The 27,204-nt window shown below is 41.7% G+C and overlaps 1 protein-coding gene across 1 annotated transcript in view; it reads right to left on the reverse strand.

Annotated features, from left to right (window-relative positions):
* Positions 1-4,875: 4,875 nt before the first annotated feature.
* xxylt1 (xyloside xylosyltransferase 1) overlaps positions 4,876-27,204 on the reverse strand; it is a 29,802-nt gene continuing 7,473 nt past the window's right edge. Inside the window, exons 3-5 of the mRNA XM_084954092.1 lie at positions 25,984-26,131; positions 19,166-19,298; positions 4,876-8,625 (exon numbers count right to left, since the gene is read on the reverse strand). Of these exons, the coding sequence (XP_084810218.1) occupies positions 8,229-8,625; positions 19,166-19,298; positions 25,984-26,131 (678 nt within the window). The 3' untranslated portion in view covers positions 4,876-8,228. The remainder of the gene's footprint in view (positions 8,626-19,165; positions 19,299-25,983; positions 26,132-27,204) is intronic.

A 27,204-nucleotide genomic window follows, 5' to 3' on the forward strand; every position in this document is an offset into this window, starting at 1 on the left:
TTTTGTGAGGTAAAGAATGAACAATGTTAGAGAGAAAACTGCAACAAACAGATAATCCCCTACAAGTGGCCCAATGGTGACAGCAGGAAGAAGGAACTCACTTTTAACAGGAACAGATCTCCAGCAGAAAGTGAATTAAATACAGCCTCTGAAACATACTCATAGTATAGGAATTCACATGATAAGGTGGGGCCAGGTTTCACAATGAGCTCACCCGAAACCCTGGCTGATTGGGACCCACACCCAGTTTCACACCTTGGCTCAGGCGATTAGAGGATCCTCAGGGGGTCCTTTTGTCCCTCTGTGGGGGGATACTCCCACTAGGTTTAAAACTGGGACTCCCCACCATTTGACCTTAGAACTGAAGAAGCTTCTCGAATGAGAGGTGAAACGTCTTCAAGCAACTTAAAGAAGTCCAGATGCTTTTCTTTGCAAGCTCCTTTGACTACAATGACCTGGATGACTGAGAACCTTCACAGACACACTCATAGTATAAAAATAGTGTCTTCTACCAGGTATTTCTGTACAAATATAACCTGCCATTTGAAGATAGTATTGAATTATTGTTAATACAATTGAATACAAACTTTATTTCAAATTTCTAATTCTAATGAATGTCCTCAGCTAGTGAGATTCAGCCCTAAGATCAGTTCTAGTGGCACTCTGTGGGGAAAAGAATCAATTAAAAATAAGTTAGAATAATTTCTGTTGTGAGCACCAGTAGATTTTGTGTGCTGCTGCTGCTCTGGATTCACCATTTGTGGATTTATCCAACTGAATCCAACGTGATGTAAGCTAATGCTACACAAGCTATCATGCATGTGAGAATTCAGTGAGTGAATCTAAGCAACACCACCACCCAACTCAACCCGGATCATGAACAACACAGTCCCTCTGCACCAGTTAATCACTGTAAACTTATTAAACCAGTGTGGCCTGCACTAAAACTACCTGGTATTTTCATGCAACCTTTGAATACCAGAAATGTAGTATACTTGAAGTTGTTTTGCAGGATGTTTCACAATATAAAAAAACAGCAACACATCCTGTAAATGAGACTTTTCACCTGGGTAAATAAAGGATGATGAAACAAAAGGGGAAAAAATTAACAAGGGCATTACAGGAATGCTTAAAATTTCCAGTCTAACAAGTTTTGAAATAACTCCTGTCTCACATCTTTCTCTGTCTCTGTGTGGCGTTATCTCCTTCTTTTTTCCCCCTGGGAAATGTATTCCATCAGTGAGTGTCACATAGAATAATAGCTCATCACCTTACTGCATAAAACTTTATAAAACTGCACAGTTCAAACCTGTTGCTTGGCTAATCTAATCAGCCTCAGTCAACAGCGCTGACAGTCCGTGGCCCAATTTCAGGTCGTGCCATTTGCACTGATGTTTCATCGCTTGTGATTCATGAAATGATCCTCTGCTGTCATCATAATCTTCCCTCTTGTTTAGAAGTTACAGCTGTTGTGACACTGAGAGGCTGAAAACAGGGCAATCTCCAAAAGCCACAGATGGCGGTGCCGTGTGTGAGTGCATGTTAATTTGTGTACTGCTATGCATATGCAAAAACTTGGGTGCCAAGATCGGAGCCTGATGAAAAATAGTAATGGATAGAGAGGGAAAGGAGGACAGGAAAGAAGACCTGAACATTTGCATACAGATCATTGTCCTTTATCACTATTGTTCTTGTCTGAAGCTTTAATCTGTTTCCTGATACTCCACCCAATATTTTTATTTTCCAGCTGGTGGTATTTGACTGTTGGTGTGTTTGTCAGCAAGATTATGGAATACCTACCTGCCCTAAACTTTATAAAACATATCCAGATGAACACATTTAATGTTGATGCTGATTTAGGTTACTTTGTTTAAAGCTGACAAATTAGGTCACTGGTATTAAAGCCTTTTAGGCTTAGTTCAGTGTAAAATAGTAAGCCTGTGTTTGGTGACAAATTGGATAAAGTTTAATGTTTTTCATTGATTACACTCACCTTTGGACTGACTATTGTTAGAAATTGTTGAATTGTTTTTCTCTGTCCTCTGAATGAAACACTTTAATGCATATTGACTATGTCAAGGTTAGACACGTGCTGTTGTGGGAACTCGTACACAGCATCAGTGCATCAAACTGCTGTTGAACCACACGTGAAATGAATTAGAACACAGGTATTCACCATGATTGTGCTTTGAATATGAAGCGATAGATGCTATTGAAAAAAACCTTTTTTTAACATCACTACATTGTCTTATAATCTGGACTTGTTGGCTTGCAGTGAATTTTAACTTGGTTTTTAGACATAGCAGAACATTTGACAGGTTAAGTGTCATAATTACATCTTTATTGTCATTTCACATGTACAGTGAAATCAGATTTAACCCTCTCAGTGCAAACGTCTGATTCATCCAACCCCATTGAAAGTAAATGTATTTAAAAAAAAAGGCCATAAAAATATACATGTAAGTGTCACATCATATCACACATAAAAGACATTTAAGCTGAAACAATAAAATAATTCATTGTGTTAAAAAGTTGCACAGCTCGAGCAGTGTAAATGAAGTTATTTCTTTTGGATAAAGTCTTTTTTTAATCTCTTTGTCCTTGCCTGAGGGCAGCTGTTCAAACAGAAGGTGTCTGGGGTTGGATGCTCTGGGCTGTTTTGAGGCAGCGGGGACTGCAAAGTTCCTGCAGAGAGGAGAGAGGGCATCTGATGGTCTTCTGGGAAGTGGTGATGACTATCTGCAGCATTTTCCACTCTGCCACTGTGCAGCTGCTAAACCACACACTGTTTCAGTATGTCAATATGCTCTCTATGGTAAAAGGACACAAGCAGTTTTTGGATGTGTTGGTTCTTCCTGGAGATCCTCAGGAAGTGAAGCCTCTGCTGTGCCTGCTTTCTGTCTGTGCTCCAGGTCAGGTCCCCTTTGATGTGCACATCGCAGATCCAGAAGCTTGACACCCTTTCCACACATTCCCCACTGATGAAAATGGACCGAATTCCAATTTCCTTCCTCCTGTTAATCATCAGCTCATTGGTGTTGGTGGTGTTAAGGATCAAGTTGTAATCCTTTTACACCAACCAGACAGTTACTCATCCACCCCAGAGATGAGCCCCAATACGGTGGTGTAATCCACAAGTTTGACGATGCTGCTGCTGGACTGGGCGAGTATGCAATGGGAAGTAGGGAGGGTGAAGAGTAGGGGGATCATCACAGAGCCCTGTGGGGGAGTCAGAGCTGAGACTGAGAGGTGAGGAGATGTAGTGGCCGTCTCTCACCCTCTGGGAGTGATCAGACGGTTTTTATACAGAGGCAGATGGAGTGAGGCAGTCCCAGGTCTGTCAGTTTGCTCATCAGTTTGCAGCAAGGATGGTTTTAAATGTTGTGCTAAAGTCCCCAATAATTAAATATTGCACACATACACAGCATGTACATAATGCAACTTTGTATCTATTTCAATACAATGCTCTTCCAGGCTGGCTGGTGTGTTTTCCCTTTAGTTTCGGGTAAAAGAATAAAAACTAAAAATAATTTTTTTATTGTGCATATTGAGTTCTAAAGACATTTATGGAGTCTGAGTAAAGCAACAATGAGTGCAGAACAAACCGTACAGATGGATGAAGGCCACTTATTCAACTTTTTAGTGGGCAGCCTGCCCGGTCTATGGGTGGGAGAGATACTAGAGAGAAAATAGCTGAGGGAGAGACAAGGTGGAGGAGCTCTCAGGAAGGTACTGGCCTACATTTGTTTTTCCAATTGGTGTGTTGTGCTGTCTACACTCTCATACACACAAACAATCACACACAGGTTAAAGTGAAAACACTCCACGCACACATATTTGCACACGGGTTACGTGGAGCTTCTGTCAGCTGAATGTGTTTCAGAAGCAGCAAAGGCAATATATCTTTGATTCGATATGGTCTGAATGTTCAAATTGGACAGACTGTCAGCAAAGTCTGCTGAATTTCAATTACTTTTCTCTTTCTACCACAGCAGCTGTCACCATAAGCCAGCAGTTTAAGTGTTCAATTTTAATTACACACGTGCGTTTGCCTGAATTTTTAATTATGCCTATCAAGTGCTGGTGGAACATTGACTGAAGAAGAGGCGAAATGAGTGCTCAAGGGGGACGGCTGTCGGCCATCTGACGAGAGGTGAGCGGCAGGCTTAGGGAAAAAAATCAAGTGCAGATTAAAAACAACAGATAAGAAACACTGAAGGTCCACAAACACCGCGTCCTTCTTTGTGCTCGAGCTGGACACAGGTGTCAAGGAAAACTGGTCCTGTGGTTTTAATCAAAATGAGAAGATCTATCTTGTTACCATCCCAGAAAAGGTGAAACAGAGGTGTATTATCTTTCTACTTTTTTCAATTAAATGTAGGTTTTGAATTTGCCCGTCAGTGTGTTTTTGTTTGTCGCTGCGATCTCTGCTGTCATGATTAAACTCTATGAAAAGCAGAAAAGAAACGAGCCTGTCATCTCCTCGCTGATTGTCACATTAACACAACAGGAACAGGCCACAATACGCTGCACCCTGCTGTACAAGAAAACACCATTCAAACGATTGCAGATGTTTACAAGAACAAGTGAATGAAGGCTGTCACTGATGACAAAGATAACATCATTACATTCTTGCAAATATTCTGCCTATGGAGCTTTAACTGGGTGTGATGGCAAATTTGAGTGAGAGAAATGGGTCAGGCCTGGCTTGCAGCAGATAAACAAGAGCACAGACATGGACTGGTGTTATAACATAAGCGAGGTTGATCTGTTCACATATGCATTTTTATACTTTACGTAAGTAAACGCATCCTCTTTTACTGAAGTGTTGGCAGCTTTACCTCCCACGCGCACACAAACAATAAGGACAAAGAATTTTAACAGCAAGACATTTTATTTAAGAAGGAGAAACACACACAATGTAACAACATTTTAAAGATTTGATAACTCTGCTGCTGTCACAGGAAGACTTTAAATGAAAAGGGCATGTAAAGCGTTCTCATTTGGTCCCGTCAAGACAAATTTGTTCTTTAGACATTAGCATCATCTGCTGAGGGGTTATTAAAGTGAAAAATACAGACAGCTGTTACTTTGGTAAGTATAGTGTTAGTACATCAATGCCATACACACCAGATTATTAACACTCTCCAAGATCTCAGTCAGATTAACCAGGGTGTAGTTGCTTGTCTGTCTAAGTTTTGTTGTCACTGCTTGACTGCATCTGCACAAACTAATGACTAATTAAAAGCCAACGAGAAGTCAAGGAGGCTCACAAATAGGGACAGACAGATGATGGATGCCTCACAATTGCATAAGTGCATTGGTCATTTAGCCAAATGAGCTAAAACGCTTTATACAAAGTCTGAGTGTTTGAAGGACACAACAGAAACAACTGACATGGCAGCGGATGCACGTAACACAGGAATAAGCACTCGACAATACCGATCGACTGACCAGTGACCCCGTCTGTTTCATGCATATTCAGCACATGGACAGCAGTGCAGACAAACAGTCGCTTGCACACTCGCAGACACGCGTTAATTTGTCGTTACTGTGGAGGCTCTCCACTGTGAGTAAAGACACTAAAGCAAATAGGTAGGGGGAGAACCATGAAAGCGTTCACATCACCATTTAAAAGAAGGGAACGTGGCTAAAGCTAAAGCTAGCCAGAGCTCAGAGCCAGCCACAAGCTTGGTGTGAGCCTCGGTATGAGCAAAGGACCAAAGCAGTTACAGGAAAGTTGTGGAGTTGAGTGAAAAATAAAAAAAGATCACTGTTCTGTTATTTGGTAAATTTATATGCAAAATGATCTAAGAAACTGACATTAGTTCTGTTTATATCAATAAAGCATTTTATTTTCCATTGGTTCAGTAACAGAAGGTCCTGTAACTCCAAACTGTAATTGGTGCATTAAAGAAAACTTAATTTTTCTATAATCTGTCAGGTGTAGTTCTTAGAAAGAAAATCAGAATTGGCAACAAACAAACAAAAACAACCTGGAATCAAAAATTGCAGTGAGTGAATCTCTAGACGATACACATATAACATTTTTTTAGATGATGACACAAATAGGTTTGTATGTGTTAGCAGAGTACCAACAAGAAACTGATATACAAGTTTTTATCATCATCATCATCATCATCATCGTTTATTTGTATAGCACTTTAAGAACACACCAGGCAGACCAAAGTGCTGAACAACACAGATCAAAACAGATCACACACAAACCATCACATGGATATATTGTATGACACTTACAGTACAGCTGTTGGCAGGGGTCCATAAGACCAAGCTGGAACGTATAGTTTCATCCTTCCCTTTAATAATCTATCCTTTCTGGTACATGACTGTACTTTAAAAAATTGTACATGCTTTCTGATAGATTATCAATATCAACCATTTTATGTCATTTTAAACACTGTAATGCACTGAAACTGATAGTGATGTACACTGATAGTGGCATAACAGCAATCCCAGTAAAACTAATGTAATCAACATGTAACCAGTAAAGCCACTGGCTCTGTTAGTAGTAAAACAGAAAAAGCTATAAGGTGTTGAGAACTGAAGACATTCTTTTTATAGTCTTATTCCACTGTTCGTTTTCTCCTCAGCAGCGTGCTTCAGTGCTACATAAAGCGATTAAGTTTCTGATTAATATCGAGCGTTGACATTTCTTTGAATCTGAGCTGGACTTCATTGAGCACAGCAAGAAAACTGAAAAGTGGGTCAGCGTCCGCAGTCACGCTTTTGGCCGCAACGCTCCTTCAGAAACGTGTGTCTGAATGAAGTGGGTCTGTTTGGCCTCGGCTACACTGCAAACACGGGGCACAAACAACAGCCTTCAGTGTCGTCATTGTTAATCGTTATCTCTCCAATCCCTGTGGCCAGCTCTCTGCTGTCTCCCCCCACCCACTCACTTCTGCTTTTCTACCTGTAAAGACGTGTTTGAAAAGAGCTGTGGCTGACCCACAAAGTCCACGAAGAGCGATCCCTCTGGTTGCAAGAAAGAAAAAAACACACGTAATTGACAGAGATTAGCCCTCACCTGCTACGGTGTGATGTAGGCTGAACTTGGGACACTGAAAACTCGACGTGTTGGAGAATGAAGCGAGCCGAGGTCGGTCTACGCATTTGCTTCACTGCATTAATATTTCAACATCAGTTAGTGATTTGGGAGTTACTGCGTTAAATACTGTACACTACTTGGTGTACTCGATTCTCTTGTTTTTAAGTTTGTTAAACACAAACTGAAACTGCAAATATATAAACAATAAACCTAAATCAAACATCAACACTGCAATTTTTTCTCTCCACAGAAATAAAAGATGCTTCTCATGTAACATCATTATTGCACTGCTCAAGAGCCACATTGGATGCAGTTGCTAGGGAAACATATATTCCCCAACGAGTTGGCAGCTGACTCCTGGAAGTTGCTGGCTCTTGCTGTGTGAACTCTGTTTCATAGAAGGAAATACACCAAAAACCTCACAGTGATTGCTTTGATTTCCACAGTTGCCCGTACTTACATGATGCTGTCTGCAAACACTCGCTAACTACTAGCAGAGCTGCAGTAAAATCTGGAAAAGTGTGGCGCACCTTTCATGTTGTCACTGCAGCTCAGAGTAGCTAGCTGCTGTTTGTAGACAAATCCGTCAGTTCCACACGAACTACAGGCGGCCAATATGCAAGCAGCCAAAGCAATTACAAGGTTTTTGCCAACCAGGAGAGGAATACAGTTTTCCCAAAGGTTCCCAGCCTGTGTGACTCGTGCTTTAGCAATTATTTTTCAAGCAACCACTCACAACTCCTTCACAGCTCCCTCACGACCGCTGGTTGCCACACACCAGTCTGTACGCCTGTGTGGCTGGGGTCTAAGTCAAATCCAAACTAGCAAACAATTTTATGCGTTTGCGGAACATGAAAGAGCGGTAAAATCCTTCTGCAGTGACGGGCTCAAATCCCACATGGACCTGTATACATTACATCATAATGTCATGTGTTTAGTACCTGAAAAAACAACCTCCTGTTAATACACTACTCTGTACGACTGTAATGCAGAGCTGTTTTCACTCATAATGGCGACCTGTGCTAAAACAACTTCCACAAACACCACATCTTGTTGGAGGGTGGGGTCCCCTTGGCCAGCAGGGGGCAAGATATCTGACTGCGGTCACAAAAGGGAACTGCCATAAAATGAAAACAGTTGTAGTATCAAGCCAGTGTAAATCTCAGTCGTCTGGTATAGGGGTGTTACAGTTCCCATGATAGATATAGACAGGTCCATCGCAGCGATAATACAACTGAAATATGTCTCCGTATCCGTGATCCCTCCACCAGGTGCACAGCTGCCGGTTCCAGCCACACGCCAAGGAGTAAAACAGTTCAGGATGCTCCATTCCGATCATGGTAAAGAAGTCTTGGTCACCCAGGTGGCCTCTAAAGCGATACTGGTCTGCTAGTTTGGCCACATTGCTGGGCTCCAGCAGCTTATTGTAAAGAGCCGAGGACCTCATAGCACCTAGGTCCAACAACATCACACCGCTGTTGAAGCCCGAGAGGCCGTCAGGAGGAGGTTCCCCAACTCTGGTCTGAGGGTTTTCCTTCCGGTACTGCCAGAAAGTGTGCCTGAGGAAAAAAGAAGAGGCGCCAGAATAAGGATCGGTCTGCATGTCGAAGTGCATTTGGGCAAAATGTGCGTAACAGTCAAAACACTTAAAAACAGAGTAGGTTGAATATGAAGGGTTGGAGGTAAGGGAAAGTTGCCTTTTTTCAGCCTGATGAATAAACCGATGACTTCATTTGAAGAAGAAACATAAGTAGTCATGACCTTTTGTTTCTTTCCCTCATGCATTTGTCAGGAAAACTATTGCTGTGGTTTATGCGTCCCTATCAAATTTAGGGAGATCAGGATTTTTATGCTGCTGCTTGTACCATTTTTATTTTTAGGGAGTGGGGGTGGGGATGAAGTGTTTGCTTCAAGAAAGTACAAAATGCTCCTTCTGTGTACTGACAGCTGGTGCAAAGATGTTTCGTGCCAACTGAAGACGAGGATGAATGGAAATGTGCTCTTACTTGCTTGCTTGTGCACACGTACACACAGATACAGCTTATTCTTAGTTTGGGCCACAGAGGAGGAAAGCTACAGTAGATGAAATAGTAACGCAGAAACAGAAAACAAAATTAACCACTCGTTTAATTTCTGCTCTGCTGACTTTTTGGATAAATAAATACATGTGGGCGGCAAAAAAATGAAAAAGAATAAATAAAAATCACACACAGTATGCATTTGTCTTTCTCTGTGTGTGTGCAGTTTGATCAAATCTTGTGGGAGCAGGAGATTCTGAGTCACACTTTCGTATTATTACTGACCTATATTTGGTAGCTGTAGCTTATCCTCACAGTTTTATAGAGTGCGGTGGTTTGTGACTGGGGACTTGGGGCCCCTGTGGAGTATTTATCATTTTAAAGACATTCAGTGTGTGTACGTGCACTGCACGATGTACGTGCACGATGCATCCAGAGTAAACATGGTGAAGTCAGGGAACATTTACTTTTCTGTTTTGCTGCTCTGAGTAAGTAAGTAAGTAAGCATGCACTGAGTAAAATACATTAAGAACAATAAATTGCATTTTCTTCAGCATCATGATGGCCAGTAATGTATGGCTTCTATCATACTAGTTACAGACATGACAAATAAGGCAACAGAACACAGTCCTTTTTTTGGACAAAAATGCATTCCAGAGTTTATGTGAAGCTAATATTAATCAAAATTTCCCTGTTCTTCGCTGTCAGCGAAGAACAAGAAACTGAGGGTAGACAGCAGGGTCAGAAGCTGGAAAACACCATGAAAGCATAGATCCATTCTGCGTTGTGTTAACGATTCGGTGGTGGCGGCGTACGCATCTTTTGATGGCTGCTTCCAGCAGAATAACGTGCCACATGTCACAAAACATCTCAAACTGGTTTCTTGAACGTGACAGTGAGTTCACTGCACTCAAATGTAGGGATGGGTACCGGTATCCGGTGCCATACCAGACCGAAAAGCAGCGCACATTTCGGTGCTTTTTTTTCCTGAGATGTCACACACTTTGGATTCCAGCCAGTCATTTTACCTTTGCAAGCGTAGTAGGCGGGCCCAGGTACGTACGTTCTTTTAGAGCAGAGCTACAGATTAAAAATGCCCAAGGCAAAGCGGCCAAAAGTCTGGCTGTACTTCACAGCAAAAGATGCAAACTCAGCAGCCTGCAACAAGTGCTTTAAAGTGATACTGTGCAAAGGAGGTAACACCTCGAATCTGATGAAACACCTGGCGACGTATAGCATTTTGTTAAAGCCGAGAAATGCGCCGTATTTGATAGCTTGCTGCGAGACCTCACACCGTGCACATCTACTGCGGGTGTGGTGCCTGTTATCGGACCCGGAGTTAGCAACATCCCCCAAAAACCCGAAGAGGAGAGTCCTGGCCCCTAGCCCTGCCAGTGTAGCAGAAATGATGAGGATGATGATGGCAGCAGCAGCCGTTCTTCTCTGCGTGAGTAGCTTAATGTTGTTCGTGTGTAATTTACGTTGAGTAGGCTAACCACATTATTACATTAATGCATGTAAGGTGAACTAGCAAACACCGTCGTAGTTACATGCGGCTGTCTTCTTGTTTGATGGCAGATACTCCCTTCACCCTGGCCAAAAAGGCTAAAATGACCAAAGAAAAAGTGGAAAACAGTTAAACATGAGAGGTTTTTGGACAAAGTTTGTGTTTTTTTCCATTGTTTAAGCACTGCTTCCAGCCAAGAGTGATGCCATAAATCCCCTATAGCTGCAAAAAAGGCTAACATTGTTATCTTTTTTACAAAAAACAGCTGAACATGAGAGGTTTTTGGACCAATTTTGTGTTCTCCATTCTTTTTTTTTTTTTTCTTTTTTTTTTGTGTCCCGTTTGGATCTTTAGCCGTCAGAATTGTTGTCTTAAGGCCAAGAAAGATGCCAAGCGGATTTATTTTACCAAGTGGATCATCATGGCCTTGCCATATTGGTCCATTTGATTGACCTTTATTATAATTATGTATTTATTTTATTTTCGGTTGCTACAAACGGGACAGACGTGACTGGGGGATAGGACAGGGAGAAAGAATGAAAGAAAGAGGGAGAGAAAGAAAACCAAAGGGGAGAAGAGACGGTGAGAAAGGGGGGAAGAAAGAAAGAAAACAAACAAAACACCTGGATCACCTGTATGGAGAAAAAAAACAGAAGAGAAAGCAAACAACAAAGAGCAACATAATAAAAACAGCACCATCACAATAAACTAGCTAGCAGTAGATAACAGTAGATACTAAATAATAAATGATATTGTGCAGCACGCAAGATAGACAGCGCACAATGTGCTTTGAGGCAGCAGCCAAGAAAGGTGTAGTCCGCGTCTGTGAACACCCGTGTGTACACCTGTGTGCACACCTGTGTGGATCAGCATGCTTGTATTCCAAAGGTTTCTCCATGTAACGATCTGCTAGGGAGTGTGGGGAGCCATAGCCCCGTCCACCAGGGTATGAAGCAGGTATGGAGGAGATCCAGGCCCCAGATATCCAGAGGCCCCAGAGTACAAGGACCCGAGGAGGACCACCAAAGGGGGGGGAACCGTGCCACCCTCCTGGGAAGAGCTGAATAGAGCCCCAAACGAGAGGTCACCCCGCAGCTACGGAGCAGAGGCCAGAGGGGGTTGCAGTGGCGTGCCCGCGGGCTCCGCCGGCAGCCAGCTGTGCCAGAGAGGACCGAGCTTCAGGGCCAGAGGCCAGAGGCCTGAGGGCATCCCACCCCCCGGAAGGAGCCCAGCCGGGCCACAGGCGCCCGGCCCCGCCAATCGGCCACCAGGAGTGAGCCGGTACATGCATGAGCGCCCATTCTTTAAGCACCGGTTCGAGCACCGTTTAAGCACCGGCGCCATTTCAAAAGTACCGGTTTGGTACTGGTATCGGATAAAACCTAAACGATACCCATCCCTACTCAAATGACCTCTACAGTCACCAGATCTCAGTCCAGCAGGGTACCTTTGGGATGTGGTGGAACAGGAAATTCACATCATGGACGTGTAGCCAACCAATCTGCAGCAACTGTGCGATACAATCATGTCAACGTGGGAGAAAAAAAAAATCTGAGGAATATTTTTAGGCACCTTGTAGAATCTATGCCACGGAATGAGTCTAACCGGGCACTGGCAAGGCATATTCCCAAGAAAAGCCCTTTAAACTTTAATGAAACGTTCCGCTCTACGTTTGGAGAAGGTTAGAAAACTGAGCAAATAATAGAGAATGGCTCTCCATGCTGTGACACAAAGACTTTCTCTGGCTTTGTACCAGCACACTCACACCACATTCACTCAAAGTGAGCAAATAAGCTCACTAGCTCAGATTAGGGCTCATACTCAGTTCACACCTCCGTCCTCTCCTGCCTTGAATTTTCACTGCCAACCTTTCAAATCAAGTGTCTCTCTCACTTGTGAAAGAATGAAAAGCAGTAGCTGGTGACAAGGGCAGTCTGTGCTGCCATCCCCTAAAAATGCATGCTTCTGCTTCTTCAGAATATGAAACAGCCTGGTGTCTGATAACTGCAAAAAATGTGCTAACCGACAGAAGGGAGTCTGGGCTGTGCAAATGAAAAGTCCGGCCCTTTTCGTCTGTAGTTCGGATACACAAAAACACATTAAAATTCCAGGATGGATGCAAAAGAGACGCTTTAATAGAAGAGATGATAAAGAGCTTAAATTTAGAATAGAGTCATTAAAAAGCATGATTAAAGTCATTTAACACCGTCACATTAAACAAGGTTTGGCAATTCTGTTGACTGAATGAAGGCATCATGGTAGACTCGCTGTTCTTGATGATGATGCTGACCGCCAGATGCAAAATCAAATTTTATTAAGATCAATGACAAAGTGTGTCAGTGTCCGTGCTACATTAGTCATTATTTCATATTAAGCATTCGGTATCATCTTACGGCAAAAAGGGGAAACATGTGGGATGCATCACACAATGGAGCCTCAAAACACAAAGCTTAAAGAGAGCAATTTCCTCGCTGCTCATTGTGTGCGCCCGTGGCTGTGACACTTATGTAAGCATGTCTCCGGGGTTTTAAAACATTACAAAGACAGCTGCAAGGGAAGAGACATGGGGCATTTCTTCCAATAATGAACTTTTCAGGGGCAGGATGTGCTCTCAGTGTGGCTGGTGGGAGGATGTATTCTCCTGCATAATGCTCGGTCCATTAGCACCAAAACGCAGTGTGAGCTGAGAGCCCTCTCTCTGCTCGGCACAGGAAAAGAGGACATGCACTCTGCCTCGCTAATAGCAAGTCTCAAAAATTTAAATATTATCAAGTCCATTAGCTAGAGGCCAATTAACAGGGCAGCATGCAGAGACAACAAACAGATAACGGATAGGCTTCTCCAATGTTCACTCAGTCTGGGTTAAATGTAATTAAATGAAAGGCTTCTTTCTTTTGGGGTGCAGTCAGTGCTACTTATTTAATTTGGATCATGCATCCTGACATTACACTGGTCATGACCTGTCGCAGCAATTGGAACAAAAACAAATCCTCAAAACAAAAAAAGAGAAAGAAAAACAATAAAAACTTGAGTCTCTGTATTTTCTATTGATCTCAGCCAGTGGCTACAGCAATATCCTCCAGAATTTCAGTGACGCAAAAGCTAACCGCTGTCAACACGTTCAAATTTCCTTTAAAAAGGAAAGAGGAGAAAAATCAATTGCAGCTCGGGGAATGTGCTTTTAACCCCCACAAACTGCAGGAGTGAGTGAGTCACATGTCAGTGCAGAGACAGACACTGAGCTTAATGTGGAAAAACTTAAGTTGATATACGATTTCTTGATATTCTGCTGCTGAATAAGCCTGTCCAGGCCCACAGGAGGACATTAGTGGGGATTCCCAGTGTTGGTAAACCACTGGGAAGAACAGAGACACCAGATTTACTGATTAGCATGCACACACAAACACTGCTTTTCCACTGATGGCACTTCTCCACCACACATGACAAGCAAGCATCTATCAAATCCCGAGAGCAAACAAAGCATTACAAACAGCATATAAATGTGGCTGTAGAAACGCATTTGCTACAGAGGAATTTAACTTTGGTTGGCTTGAGTTATTAGGGGTTAGTGGTAAGACTAATGCACAGGCATTGCAGAGAAGACGACATTAATATCACACTTGTCACCTTCAATATCACGTGCACTTGAAATCTTAATCTAGAACTTCACGTTGACAAGATTTCCTGTACTTTATCATACACAAGCACTCTGTGTACGACGTGTAAGCTATGTCTAAAGAAAAGCCTGAGAAATTGCTGGAAAAAATTGGTAAATGGTAAATGGACTGATTCTTATATAGCGCTTTTCTACTCTCACGGAGCACTCAAAGCGCTCTATACAACATGCCTCATTCACCAAATCACACCCATTCTCACAAGCACTTTATCTACACTTAGTGCTTTCTAACAACATTCATACACATTCATACTCCGATGGATGCATCGGAGAGCAAGTTGGGGTTAGTATCTTGCCCAAGGATACTTGACATGCAGACTGGAGGAGCCAGGAACCGAACCACCGACCTTCCGATCAGTAGGTGACCTGCTCTACCTCCTGTCTACAGCCACCCTAGTGAAGGGTTTAAAAATAGTGCAAAGAAAGCAAACCTGTGACTTGTTATCCTTATTTGGCTTCTTTCTAAAATTAAACACTTTCCGATTAATTGTTTTATTAGCACACAGTCTTCAAGAGCCCACAGGAAACCACCTGCCCGTGTTTGTACCAGTATAGCAGCTGCTCCTGCATGAAACTTCCCACCTGGACTTGGCTCATTGAGTCTCACTATCTCACACACACAGACATCGACACACAAGCACACACACAGTGACGTCCTGTTTTGATGCTGCGCCGGGGTGGAAAACAGTGAAGTAGTCTAAACGGACCTGGCGTGTTTGTTTTATTATCTTGGAGAAAACTGGAAAAAAATCAGCTGAGGAACAAAGAGCCTGAAAAGCGGGGCCCTTGTTTACCTGTGTATTCACTCACACACACACACACACACACACACACACACACACACACACACACAAAGCACTGACTAAATGACTAAATCAGTGTACAGAGCTTGATGTGAATCTTCACAGAAATACAATTACCCTTTGCAGAAACACAGACCTCAACAACTGTGATTGGTCAGTTTGATAGTAATATGCAGTAGTGCAGCAGTGATTAGCACAAGGCTTGTACCTTTCTGAAACAAAGTAATTATAGGCTTGCTTGCTCATTATGCTATGCAACAGCTAGTATTTCGTCAATGTATCCATGCATTTGTCAGGTTTTCCTATCACTGTCACTATCACTGTGTATACACTGAAGTCTTCTCTCCTTCATATGTTCCACTAAAAGTAACCATTTTTTTAAGATTTATTAGCGTGCAGCTCAGTTTCACTTCTGTGGGTGCAGGCACCAGTGAGTACGTTAAATACTGGCAACCCCTCATAAGTATGGCAATGCAGCTACCCATCACCCTCCTAGCAGACACACTTACTATGTTGGTTTGTTCTCAAGTTATTGCATTCACAACAGTTTCAGAAAACTTACTCTGACCTTGAGGTCGAGGTCACTGAGATTCAAACTCATGCAAGGTTTCGAATAGATGCACCTATGAGCCTTTCATTCATAAAGTTCAGAAATGCAACGGTAAGAAAGCCAATAAAGGAATGCTGAAAAGACTGAGAACCTGACCAGACATCTATTACCACATCTGCTCATTTTAACGCCTTTGTATGTTAATAAAATATAATGAGCATTTAAGGCAGTGTTTTAAAAACATGTTTGCAGAGCCGAGGAGGACGGGAGGAAAGAGATTCAATCTGGAGCGCCACATCGGAGCGCTGGATCCACGTCCAAGAGGATTTAATAAATTTCCACTGCCTAACGAGGGCACTCAGAGTTTTGTACTGTATGAATCAAACTGGCGTGTTGCTGGATTCTGAGTGTGAGTGATGAACAGTTTGTTTACTCCTGGCAGTTCTGACAGAGAGACAGGAGATAAATATAAATTGCAGGACGAGAGCACTTCTTAACAGGTGACTCATCGTGGTTCCTGCCAAATCCTCAATTATTATTCTGGCATGAGAGACTCAAAATAACATTTTCACCATAGTTGTCATAACTTGGCCTTCTAAGTCTGACCTCATAGTTATGCCACTTGCAGAATCTCATTTTAAGCCAGTTATAAATCTGACTTATAAATCGGAGCAAGTGTAAAGTCACAATCTAGGACATTCCTCTATCAGCAGGTTTGACAACACAGCTTGTAACACTGACATCATCTCATAAACTTTACAACAAACCAGATTTTAGATCGGACAGAGTATTTAGGGACAGTCCGCCAGACTTCTAAACCATTGGACTAACGTAGTAAAGGCCTGTTACCACATGTGGAGCCCTTTCCACTGTAAAAACTCTCCAAAAACTTGAATTTCTGTATACTGGTGCTTTCAAAAGGACCCCTGCTGGTTTGACTGATTGTTTTATTCCCAGTGAAAAACGCTTCTTTTTCCTTCTCCACAAAGATTTTTTTTTTTCTTGTATTTGTTTTTTAAATCGTTTTCTGAATCTTCGCTGTGAAGTGACAACAATTATTTATGAACTGTGTTATTTATTTTCAGTTCACCTGCTGTTTCTTGTGTATCTCATTGGACTGTCAATCAGTGGGTTTAGCTTTCAGATTTCAGTGTTGGTGAATTTGTCTTTTCTTCATAGTTGGAGAAAAGATAAATGACAGATTAGTACCAAGCCTTGCTGAATGGCAAAACATGCTTCTAGAAACAAATCTATTAACGTGAACCTTTAACTCGAGGTATAGTTAAGACCTGGGTAGCCGGTCTGATTGGTTCAGCTGAGGTAAAGTCCAATACACCCTTAATAAATACCAGATATGCAACAAGTGCTCGAGGTTTCAAGTCCAGATGACAATATGAAAATAATAAACTAGCAACACTACTTGGAAACGATGCAAATAAGTTAAGCGCATTAGGATGATGCTGGCACGACAGAGGTGAAATATGAATCTCTGCAGATATGAGAGCCTCATTTCCCCTCAAAGCATTTCCCCTTAAACTGTGTTTGTCTCCAGTAAATGAAGTTAATTTCTTCCATAGCTGCCAAACACATAACAGAGATGTCTTTTTTCCAAAACCCTGAAAAGGATGCAGTTTCATAAATCAAATTCAAATTAATTTCAGATTCTGCAGGAATTTCGCCTCGTGTCGATATTTCACAATCCCAGCGTTTCATTTCGCATGAAAATCCTGAAACTACAATCAGAAAGGCTGCTTAATTTCCTGTTACAGGCTGCATTGCAACTTTTTCATTTCTGCTTGTATCTGAGAAAGACACACAGCGTTTAGGTTCCTGTGAATCAGTCTGGACACCAGACCTCTGATGTTCCTTCTCACTTAGCAACTGTGAGAGACACTAACTGTGAGCATGCATGTGAGGCGCAAAAAGGCTGAAATCCATCTGGGGTCAACAAGAGCGACTGAGATTTGTACAGCGTTTCAACCTGTTATTAATATTTCATTAAAAATGTGGTATGTACACTTACACCACTTACAAACGTATGTATGCACGATCCCAATCAACTCAAGGGTTGCTTGTCACCTTCAGGGACTTTATACTTCATTTGACAGAAGAATTAGCAGATGAAGATGAACTTCCTGCTTCCTGTCTTCTCTCTCTGCTTTCTATTTCTCTCCCTTTCCCTTACTTTTTGTCAGGCCAGTGGATTAAATCATGTTAATGTCACACTATCGGTCGAAAGTGGTACTGGTGACCAAAACACATATAAAACAGACATTGATATGTATCCATATGTGTCCACATCTCCTCAGATCTGACATGGTCTGCCCACATTCAGGCTAGGCAGCGCCTGTACCACCTCCGACAACTGAGGATGTTTGGGGTTGCTTTCTGTATGACTTTATCAGTGTCTCACATTGTTGTTGAAGAGTTATGGTCCACTCCTCTTGACGTGCCATTTCAGTTCATTGAGGTTTACCTGCATTTGTTTCGCCCGTGATTTGAACCTGGGACCTCTCACAGTCTCATCTATCCAAACGAATTATTCCAGATGTCTTGTGGTCCATTTAGATGCAGCTTTGCAAACCTACGCCGTGCTGCCGTGTTGTTTTTAGCAAGAAGAAGCTTTCTTTTTGCAACCCATCCAAACAAGCCACACTTTTTTTTTCTATTTGTACTGTCATGAACATAAAGCATCATCTAACATGTTGAATGAGGCCTGTAGAGTCTGAGATGCAGCTCTGGGATTTTTGCAGTATCATGAGCATTGTGTGGTCTCACCTCGGGGTGAATTTGCTGGCACGTCCACTCCTGGGAAGGAGTGTTAAATGCTTTGCACTTGAGAATAGTCATTCTCGCTGTAGAATAATGGACGAATTGTTTGGAACTGGCCTTATGACCCTTCCCAGATTGATGAGCAGCAACAATTGCTTCTCTAACATCACTGCTGACGTCTTTCCTCACTGGCACTGTGTTAAAGACACACCTGAACGCTCCAGACCAGAAAACTGACAAAACTTCTCAATTAATCAAGTGCACTTAGCCGTTTATGACCTTCTTATATGCTCTTTGTTAAATACATATTGACACAATATAGTATATGTTGTGTGCCACTGTTAATCTGAGGTTGTAGTTATCACATCTTTAGACCTGCCAGGAACAGATGAATTTCTTTATTACATCCAGACATATAAAACCTTTGAATTGAAAGAGAGTGTAATTTTTTTTTTTTTTGTCAGACTGACACCTGAATTTTACTTTGGCACAATTTAAAAACAAAGTGAGGATGCTTTCTCGCCAAAAGTCAAAGCCCAGCAGTCGAGTCTTTCCTCATGACAGATGGTAGCCTTTGATCTAGCCTGAGCCGGAAATTATACTGACGTATTGAGCGAACACTTGAAAGCAAGAGCGCCGAAGTTAAAAGCAGAGAGCCTCACTTTTATTCATGTGCATGTCAAGATGCAGTAGCCTGGTGTCAGTCTGAAGCTTCCAACGACTGGCAGGTTCAGATTTCCCTAGTAGGTGCTCTGTAGGTCTGCACTGCTTACCTGTATACTGGCTGCATCTCTCTGGTGATCCCTATAACTGCTCCTGGAGGAAACCGGTGAAACTCCTGAAAAAGGTCCCTGATGTTGGTCCTGTACTTCAGGTCCAAGTCAAGCTGCACTATGCGCGTCAGACCTGAAATGGAAACACAGAGGACAAATGCAGAGACTAAGTTGAACAGATAATGGAAATAAATTGTCTATTTTAAAAATGATCCCAAGAAAATGTACTTCTGAGTAAAATCTCACTGAAGGATCCATTTCCGTGACCACTAGCACATCATTCAGCTTGGATAACAACATTTAGTGAGAGAACTGGCCCTTCCAGGAATACCGAGTTAGAGGAAATAAGAGCAGACACTGACAGAGGTTTTGCTCCGAGGTGGCTCGTTTGGCCTCTCTCTGTGCAATGTTAGCACTGACCTAGAAATGAGAAACGTGCACGAGAAGAAAATGTGGAGAGGAATATGACGAAACGTGAACACAGTGGCGTAGCATGCAGAGTAAATGCTTAACACTGCACCTTGTGGTCTGGGAAAGAACCTGTAATAACAGTAACCAGGATATTCGAGCCCTCATCAGTTCATTGTTTCAGCTTCCTATATTATTCTGGTTGGCATAGTGATGAAAGGATGGGAAATGCTCAGGAATGAGGCACTGTGCTCACAACATTATTATGAACTGATGAAAACTTTTGTCAACTTCGGATGTAAAGTCAACGATGAACACCTACAGGCTGTCGAGTTAACAACATCTAAAGCCGATGGACTGAAAAGATGTGGCGACTTTCTGAGATCCAGGACTTCAGAACATACTTTCTTCTCGTTTTTAAATGTCTGGTGATTGCTCCTCAGTCTTACTAATGCAGTCGTACAATGAAAGACAGTGACCTTATTTATTTAATGTTGCCTAAGTCACTAGAAAAACTCAGCTAGGTCACACATAAACATATTTAAGTGCTTCTGTCTGTTAAAACAAGTGACGTGAAAAGACGATGGCTCAGCAGTGCGGCAGCAACCTGTTTTCTGTGCTCTCCAAACAAGGAAGCTGCACATCACAATGCCCGAATGTGCTGTGGCAACACAGAGGGGCTAGGAAGCGTAATCTCTGCGTGGTCAGCGCTGTTTGTTTGTATTAACATGGCTTAACGAGCGTGAGTGTAACAGGAAGAGGGTCTTCAGTTCCTACAACATTGTAATGTGGTGGGTTTGATGTTGGACCAATAACTCAACACAAAGTCCTCTGAAGGTGAAAGCGGAGCTGCATGTTTTCAAATCAACATTTATCTTTTTACATTTTATAATGATAACACAAAGAACCCTGTTGCAGCTCCTACATTGCTATACGTCTTTATAGTATTATCTTATATTATTATCTAGAGCAGGGCGATATGACCAAAAATATTTATCACGATATACATTTGAAAATTTGCGATAACGATATGACTGACGACATAATTGACACTAGACAAAATACTTTACAACTCCACAACTTTATTAGTGCAACCCCCCCCCAAAAAAAACATCAATGTATTTTCACTTAAACAAGCAGCTGTTTTTAAGTGCATTAAAGTTATATAAAAATTTAACAGTGCAAATGCAAATTCCTTGCTGACAGTTTAACCAAAAGGCATTTCCAGTGGAAACTGGCCGACATATCCTCAGCATAACCATGTATAATATCCACAAAACTTAAGAGGTTATACCCTCACAATACGGTAATATTATGTTGAAGCACAGTACGTATCACTCCGCGAGGCTCCTGCCTACGATAGCCGTAATGCTCCGACAATCCATCAAGCGGTGCGGCTTCGTAGCTTAGCAAAGTCGTACTGAAACATTGACAGATTTTCCAGCTCCGTGTACATACAATCGTTTTGAGGTCAGTAAACACAACCAGAATTCATACATAAGGCACACGGGATTATAAGGGGCACTGTCGACTTTCAGAAAAATCAAAGGGTTGATTTTAAGTGTGCCGTATTTTCCAAACAACACGGTAATAACGACGGCCCGCTAGCATGCTCTAGCAAAAATAGTGCTTTGTTGTGTATCTGACGGACGAAAGCTAAACCAGTTCCACACCACTGAAGTTGCAGCATTTTTACAAACCAGTTCTGGTTCATCCGTTTCATTCAACGATCTACTTTCGCCCTCCACATTCTCCGTCGCCGCCATGCTTTTTCCGCCATGTGCGTATGAAAACAAAGGCACTGCGCATGTGCGTTTTACCCATATTCTATCGCGATATTTCATTTTCTTATCATTACCCAACATTATACCGGTATTACCGTGAACGGTATGATATGGCCCAGCCCTGTTATTATCTTTAATTATTTATAATTATGCTTCCATCCTGCTTTTAATTAAACAAACTATGTTCTTGTGCTGATTTGTAATTCCTTTTTTTCCTCCCCTAATTGTCGTAGTGATTGTTGTCCTCACTTAGGTCAACATCTGTTGTGTTTAAATGTGCTACACAAATAAACTTGACATGACGTCTTTTTTTCCCCCCCTACATCTAAACCTAAATGTATGGTTTATCCGACCAACATGGATTAAGTCCATGTTGGTCCCAATGGCAGCTCTTGGGAAATAAAGAAACAGATCAAACTTTACTCATCTCATTCTTCTTGCTTCCTCCACTTCCGTACCATTGATTCATTAATGCTCAGATATTTGAAGTTTACACAGCTACATTCTCACCTGAAAATATGTTAAAAGTTTTTTTGCGACCCAGAAAGAGAAATAAGAGTAATATTAAAAATAAGCAGCTGCCGCCATTGTTGGAGACTGGACTTGGCTGGGCCGCGCTATGAATACTGGGATATGGTTTTTCATTTTTGTTGTGCGGGTGGAAAATCAGGAGAAATTTTGGGAGAATGGTGGCTCCGGGAAATTTTCGTGAGGTGCACTGAAATTTGGGATTCTCCCAGAAAAATCAGGAGAGTTGGCATGTATGAGGAGCACATCATTATATACCAGCTAACCCAACTTCGGTAATCCTACAAACGTCACTGCTGTTTAGTTTTCTGTCTTCATTTATGTTGGAAGTGATAGCAGAGCTGTACGTTTGAACTGTTTCAGAAATCTCTCAGTCAGAACATGCTATATCATGTTTAGGTGGAAACTAGCGAGCTAACTTCCTGCTAACTTCTAACGCCGTTACATTTAATAAATTCTGTTTTCATGGATGCCTGGATGTTAAACTTAATTGTTACACCTGGTAAAGCAGCAACGCTGATCATTTTATTAAAGATGAAAGAATTTAGACAGTTTTTAACTCTCAGTGATGCCACAGTGTTCGTTTGACTTTGGGACCTGAAGAAGACGGAGTTTAAGGCCCAGATGACTCCGCGAGGCTCCTGACTACTGTAGCCGTAATCCTCCGACAATCCATCAGCAGTGCGACTTCATAGCTTACCAAAGTCGTACCAAAACATTTTTGACAGATTTTTTTAACAACGTGTACCACATAAAATCGGTTCGAGGTCAGTAAGCACAACCAGAATTCATACATAAGGCACACTGTCGATTTTGGAGAAAATTACAGGATTTTAAGTGTGCCTTACAGCCCCAAAAATAGGGTACTTCAAGTTTGAAAGCGGTCAGTGTACACATAAGTCAAAACTTCAATGAAACTTTTATGTGCATTTCCTTAGTTTGATTTAAAGATGAGGATGAGATTTGTTTCAATTTTTGTTGAAAACCTCTCTTAATTATTAAATTAATTAATTTCTTAAACTTGTAAGTACTAATCTCCAAGCAGACTGAAGGCATCTTTAACGGTATCTTTATATCTAAGATATGAAACATAGAAATTAAACGCACTCATATAGAAAGAGTAGGAAACTTCTACATTGTTTGTTTATTTCAATTTAATTTTCTCTACATAAATAATCTTTTGAAAAGAATCCATCCCTGTGTGATCATAATACAAAACTCTTTTTTTCCCCAAACAGGTAAACAAAAAAATATTGTTATGTGGAAAATATGTGAGTTGAGGTCAATCTGGGCCAGGTGTGTGGGTGCTGCTTTTACTTATTTACTGCAGGAATAATGTCATTAGTGTGGCTTAGAGCCTGCCTGAGGCTCTAGTCAGATCTGGTCAAACTCAGGCACAGCAACAAAACAACAGAGACACTGTTACCTAACACGATATATATTTATTTATTTTTAAAAGTAAGAAAGTGGTTCAACCTCATTAAGCTGTAATAATAGCCTTGATGTGAGTCTATTCGTATGAGACGCTGTTTTCTGCTTTTACCAAGATTCACTAGAAAATGCCACCAAAAGTACGTTTCCTGATTCAATATAAACAGTTTACTCCAAACAACGAGGTCCTACAGTCACAAACAGTAAAAATAAAATGGCAAAACAGAACAACAGAAAGCAGCTGTACTGCGTTCACAAACTTCATTAAGTCTAAGTGACAGTATTTTAGGCTTGCAAACGGCAAAACTGTAGACTTGAAACAAATTCCTGAATGTTACTCTCTGCCAGTATGATGCTAATAAGGTTAACATGTTAGCTAGATTGATGAACTCAAACCTTAACCCGTGCTGAGGATACTCAAGTCAGTTACGTGAACACAAACAGAGTTTCTGGTGTTGTTCAGTGTGATAATACAACCAGCTAGGCTCCACCTGGGTTCAATTAAGACGCCTTCAAGACACCAAACACTTCACTGAAACTGAGCAGCATTATTACAAATCAGAAAACCTGCACACATTAAAATGTGTGATTTCACTGGCAGGTAGGTATACAGACAAAACCTTAACCCTACCTTAACCCTACTAAAACTGTCATTGATATGTGTGACCCTGTGTCAGGTCTTTGCTAGATTTTTTCCCGTTTCTTAATGACATGACTTTCAGATACTGTTAATCTGGTGTAGATCATTGCCGCTTCTTTTATTCTCCCCTTGTCCAGTTTCCTCTAATTTTTTAAGGACACATTGTACAACATGCTGAGATGTGCCAGGTTTTTGCCTGAGAGCTCGTTGGGAGTTACCTTGTTGGTGCAAAAATATCAGTTTAAGCCTGTCAAACTGTGTTATCGTTTTCAATTGTTATAGATTCAACTAAAGAAATGGGGAGGAAAAGATGTGTTCTTGCAATAGGCTGCTGCCTAAAACAAAGAAAAACTGGAAAACCATCTCTCAAGACCACTTGAAAAAAATGACATCTGGCATCTTGGAAGCAAAATATAAGCAAATGAGAGGTGGCTCAAAATCGCGGTTTTCAACAAAACCGCTACTTCTTCCTGGGATTCAGTTATCATCTTTGTCACTTTTTCAAAGCGGTTCGCACATTAACAGTGTCACTTTAACCCTGTGTGGAAAACAAAAGACGAGGTCGCAGCAGAGACTCAAGTAGCAGCACGTTTACCTCTCGAGGGGACACAAAAGCACGTAACACCTTTCCCCTAAACACAACAAGTGTTTAGGAACCTTGTCATTAATTAACAGCTTTCCATTGTGCAATTTTATTTCTCGCCTATTCTCAAAGGACAGAGAATACATAGATCTGTTTTCAAGACATTTAATGACCTGCATGCTACACTTACAAGGAGAACATGCAACATGGTTTTGATGTCCTCATGAATTCTTTATGTTATGCTACTCTACTGTAGCATCAGTGTGGCGTAACCTGTACCTAAATTAATAAGAATTAACATAAGGACCTCAAAAACATTTTGCATTTCTCATATGCGCTGATGAAACATTTTCATATTCAGACTGTTTACAGGAAAGCGTAATAGTGCTGACAATTTCCTCCATGAATTCTCTTTTGAAAACAGCAACAAATCTGACAAAACGTCCATCCTTCACACTTGTGCCACTAATCAGAAGCTTCTTTGTCTGCTGCTTATCTCGCCCAGTGATGAGAGAAACAGTTACATCAAAGACTGGTGCCTAGAAAACAACCCTGCTGTAGCTTTGTGCATCACATACTCTCACCCCCACCTGTCCCAAAACTACCACATTATGCCCTTTCTAGATAAAAGCATTCTTTAAATAGAAATGTGTGACCATGTGGGCACACAGAGCAGACGTGCAACACATGGTTGATCAATAAGCGCTTTAAGGACTCGATCTCCAGCGAGATTTTATTTGTTATTTGAATTATTCGCTTTAAAGTTTGAGCAGTCTAAAAATTAGACAGTTGGACGAACAACATCTCTTAAAATTACTTAAAGGCTCATCTCGGCTCATGTCTTCAAGCTTTCACCTGAACAACTGCCATCACCAACCATCAAGCTGAACACGCTTCAGCTTCATCCCTCTTGTTCATGTTAGGGTAAATTTAAACTGGAAACGTTGAAAACATTTGAAAAATGTAAGCTGTTCTCTATTGTTGATCTCTACTGCATGCCCCATGCTGCACATCCATTGAAGTGATCCACAACAGTGCACAACAGAAGAGATCTCTGCCCACAGTCAGCACCCACACAGGAGGCACCGGTATGGACAGTAATGACAGAGCACATCCTTCCTTCCTCACTCCCCAGGGCCTCTGCAGCATGCCACGTGCATGTTAGATACCTGCCCAACCCGCTTTTTTCCAGCTGCGCACCAACAAATTAAAGAAGTGAGTGACCGAGTTTATTTAAAGCTTGGTATGCCAGAGAACTAACGCAGACTTTTCTGACATATCGTCACCCGTCAACAACAGCTTGCAGCTCTATATGTGAAACATGATCTGTTATGTACATTTCTCTCCTCAAGCAAAGGAACAAAGTAGTAACTGAGGCGACGGTTGCTGTCAGATAGGATAAGAACTAAAGGGACTAAATGGGATAAAATGTTCCACGTCTTACTTTCAGGCATGATGTGATGCATAGCTACGGACAGAAAGAAGATGGCGTCGCTGTAATAGGCTCCGGAGCCAGCGCTGAAATGCTTCTGCATGGCTTCCACAATAGGGAAGAGCTTCTGAGTCAGAGCCACGACGTCATGAAACACCACCTGCAGGAAAATATGAACAAAATTGAGTCGTGAAAGAAAGCTGGGAAAATAATATTGTTTTCAACAACTGGTGCAGCTTGAGGCCACTGTCTGCATTGGACAGGTTTAGTGAGCTCATCACCTTTAACTTCCCCCGCTTACCATGTCGGGAACTGTCTACTCAAATGTTTATGTCATACTGAAATCCATTTACAGCACACCAAGCTATTTGGACTAAATTATGACAAATACTTGAAGCAGTGAGCAATGCTGAGCTACGCACTGTGATACGGATCAGGGGTGCACGGGATATTTTCTAAGCAGAAGATCTGGACTTGAGCTAATGTGAAGTAAAGTAATGAAGAACCTGCCTATTAGCATGACCCAATGAAGTAACGCTGACTCCACTATGGAAATTCTCTGTAAACTCAAGGCTCACAAGTTCTGCTGAAATCTTTCCGTTTTGGTGATTTCAGTTCAGACGATGGCTGAAAACAGCTGCACCAGTCCACGACCCAAATTCCATTAAGTGCTGCCTTCTTATGTCCAAGTTTCCCTTCATGCTGCCTCTGCAAGCTTCAAATCCCACAACATCTTGTACAGTAGATATCTCTACAGATTAGGGCAAGAGGATTTAAAAAAAATACACTAAGTAGTGATTATCATTAAAGTGTTCTTGCAGGAGGAAAAATAAGTAAGTCGATTTGGGCTGGGCTACTTTCTGTTAAGGCCAGACACGTGTCAGTGTGGCGAAAAGAAGTCTTAACCCGTTGCAATTACCGGGACTTGTGCATTGATTACTGCAGGGTTAGACGACATGCATAGAGGTTTTTAAAGTAGAATAGTAAGCAGAGCCTTCAGATATCAGGTCCTTTTTTTCCTCTCTTTAAAAAACAAAATGAAATGGGCTCCCAGTTTGGATTTAGGAAACAACACTCTCTTACAAGATTAGACTTAAAATGATCCTCTTTGATAACGGATATAGTTAAGACTGCATCAGGTGACCCTGAACCATCCCTTAGTTATACTGCAACAGGCTTAGGAAGCTAGGGGACTTCCAACGAGCTACCAAGTGCTTCTTTACTCACCTCTTT

Source organism: Perissodus microlepis, chromosome 15 (genome assembly GCF_051167445.1).
Source record: "Perissodus microlepis isolate ML-2025 ecotype Zambia chromosome 15, ASM5116744v1, whole genome shotgun sequence".
Taxonomy (NCBI): Eukaryota; Metazoa; Chordata; class Actinopteri; order Cichliformes; family Cichlidae; genus Perissodus; species Perissodus microlepis.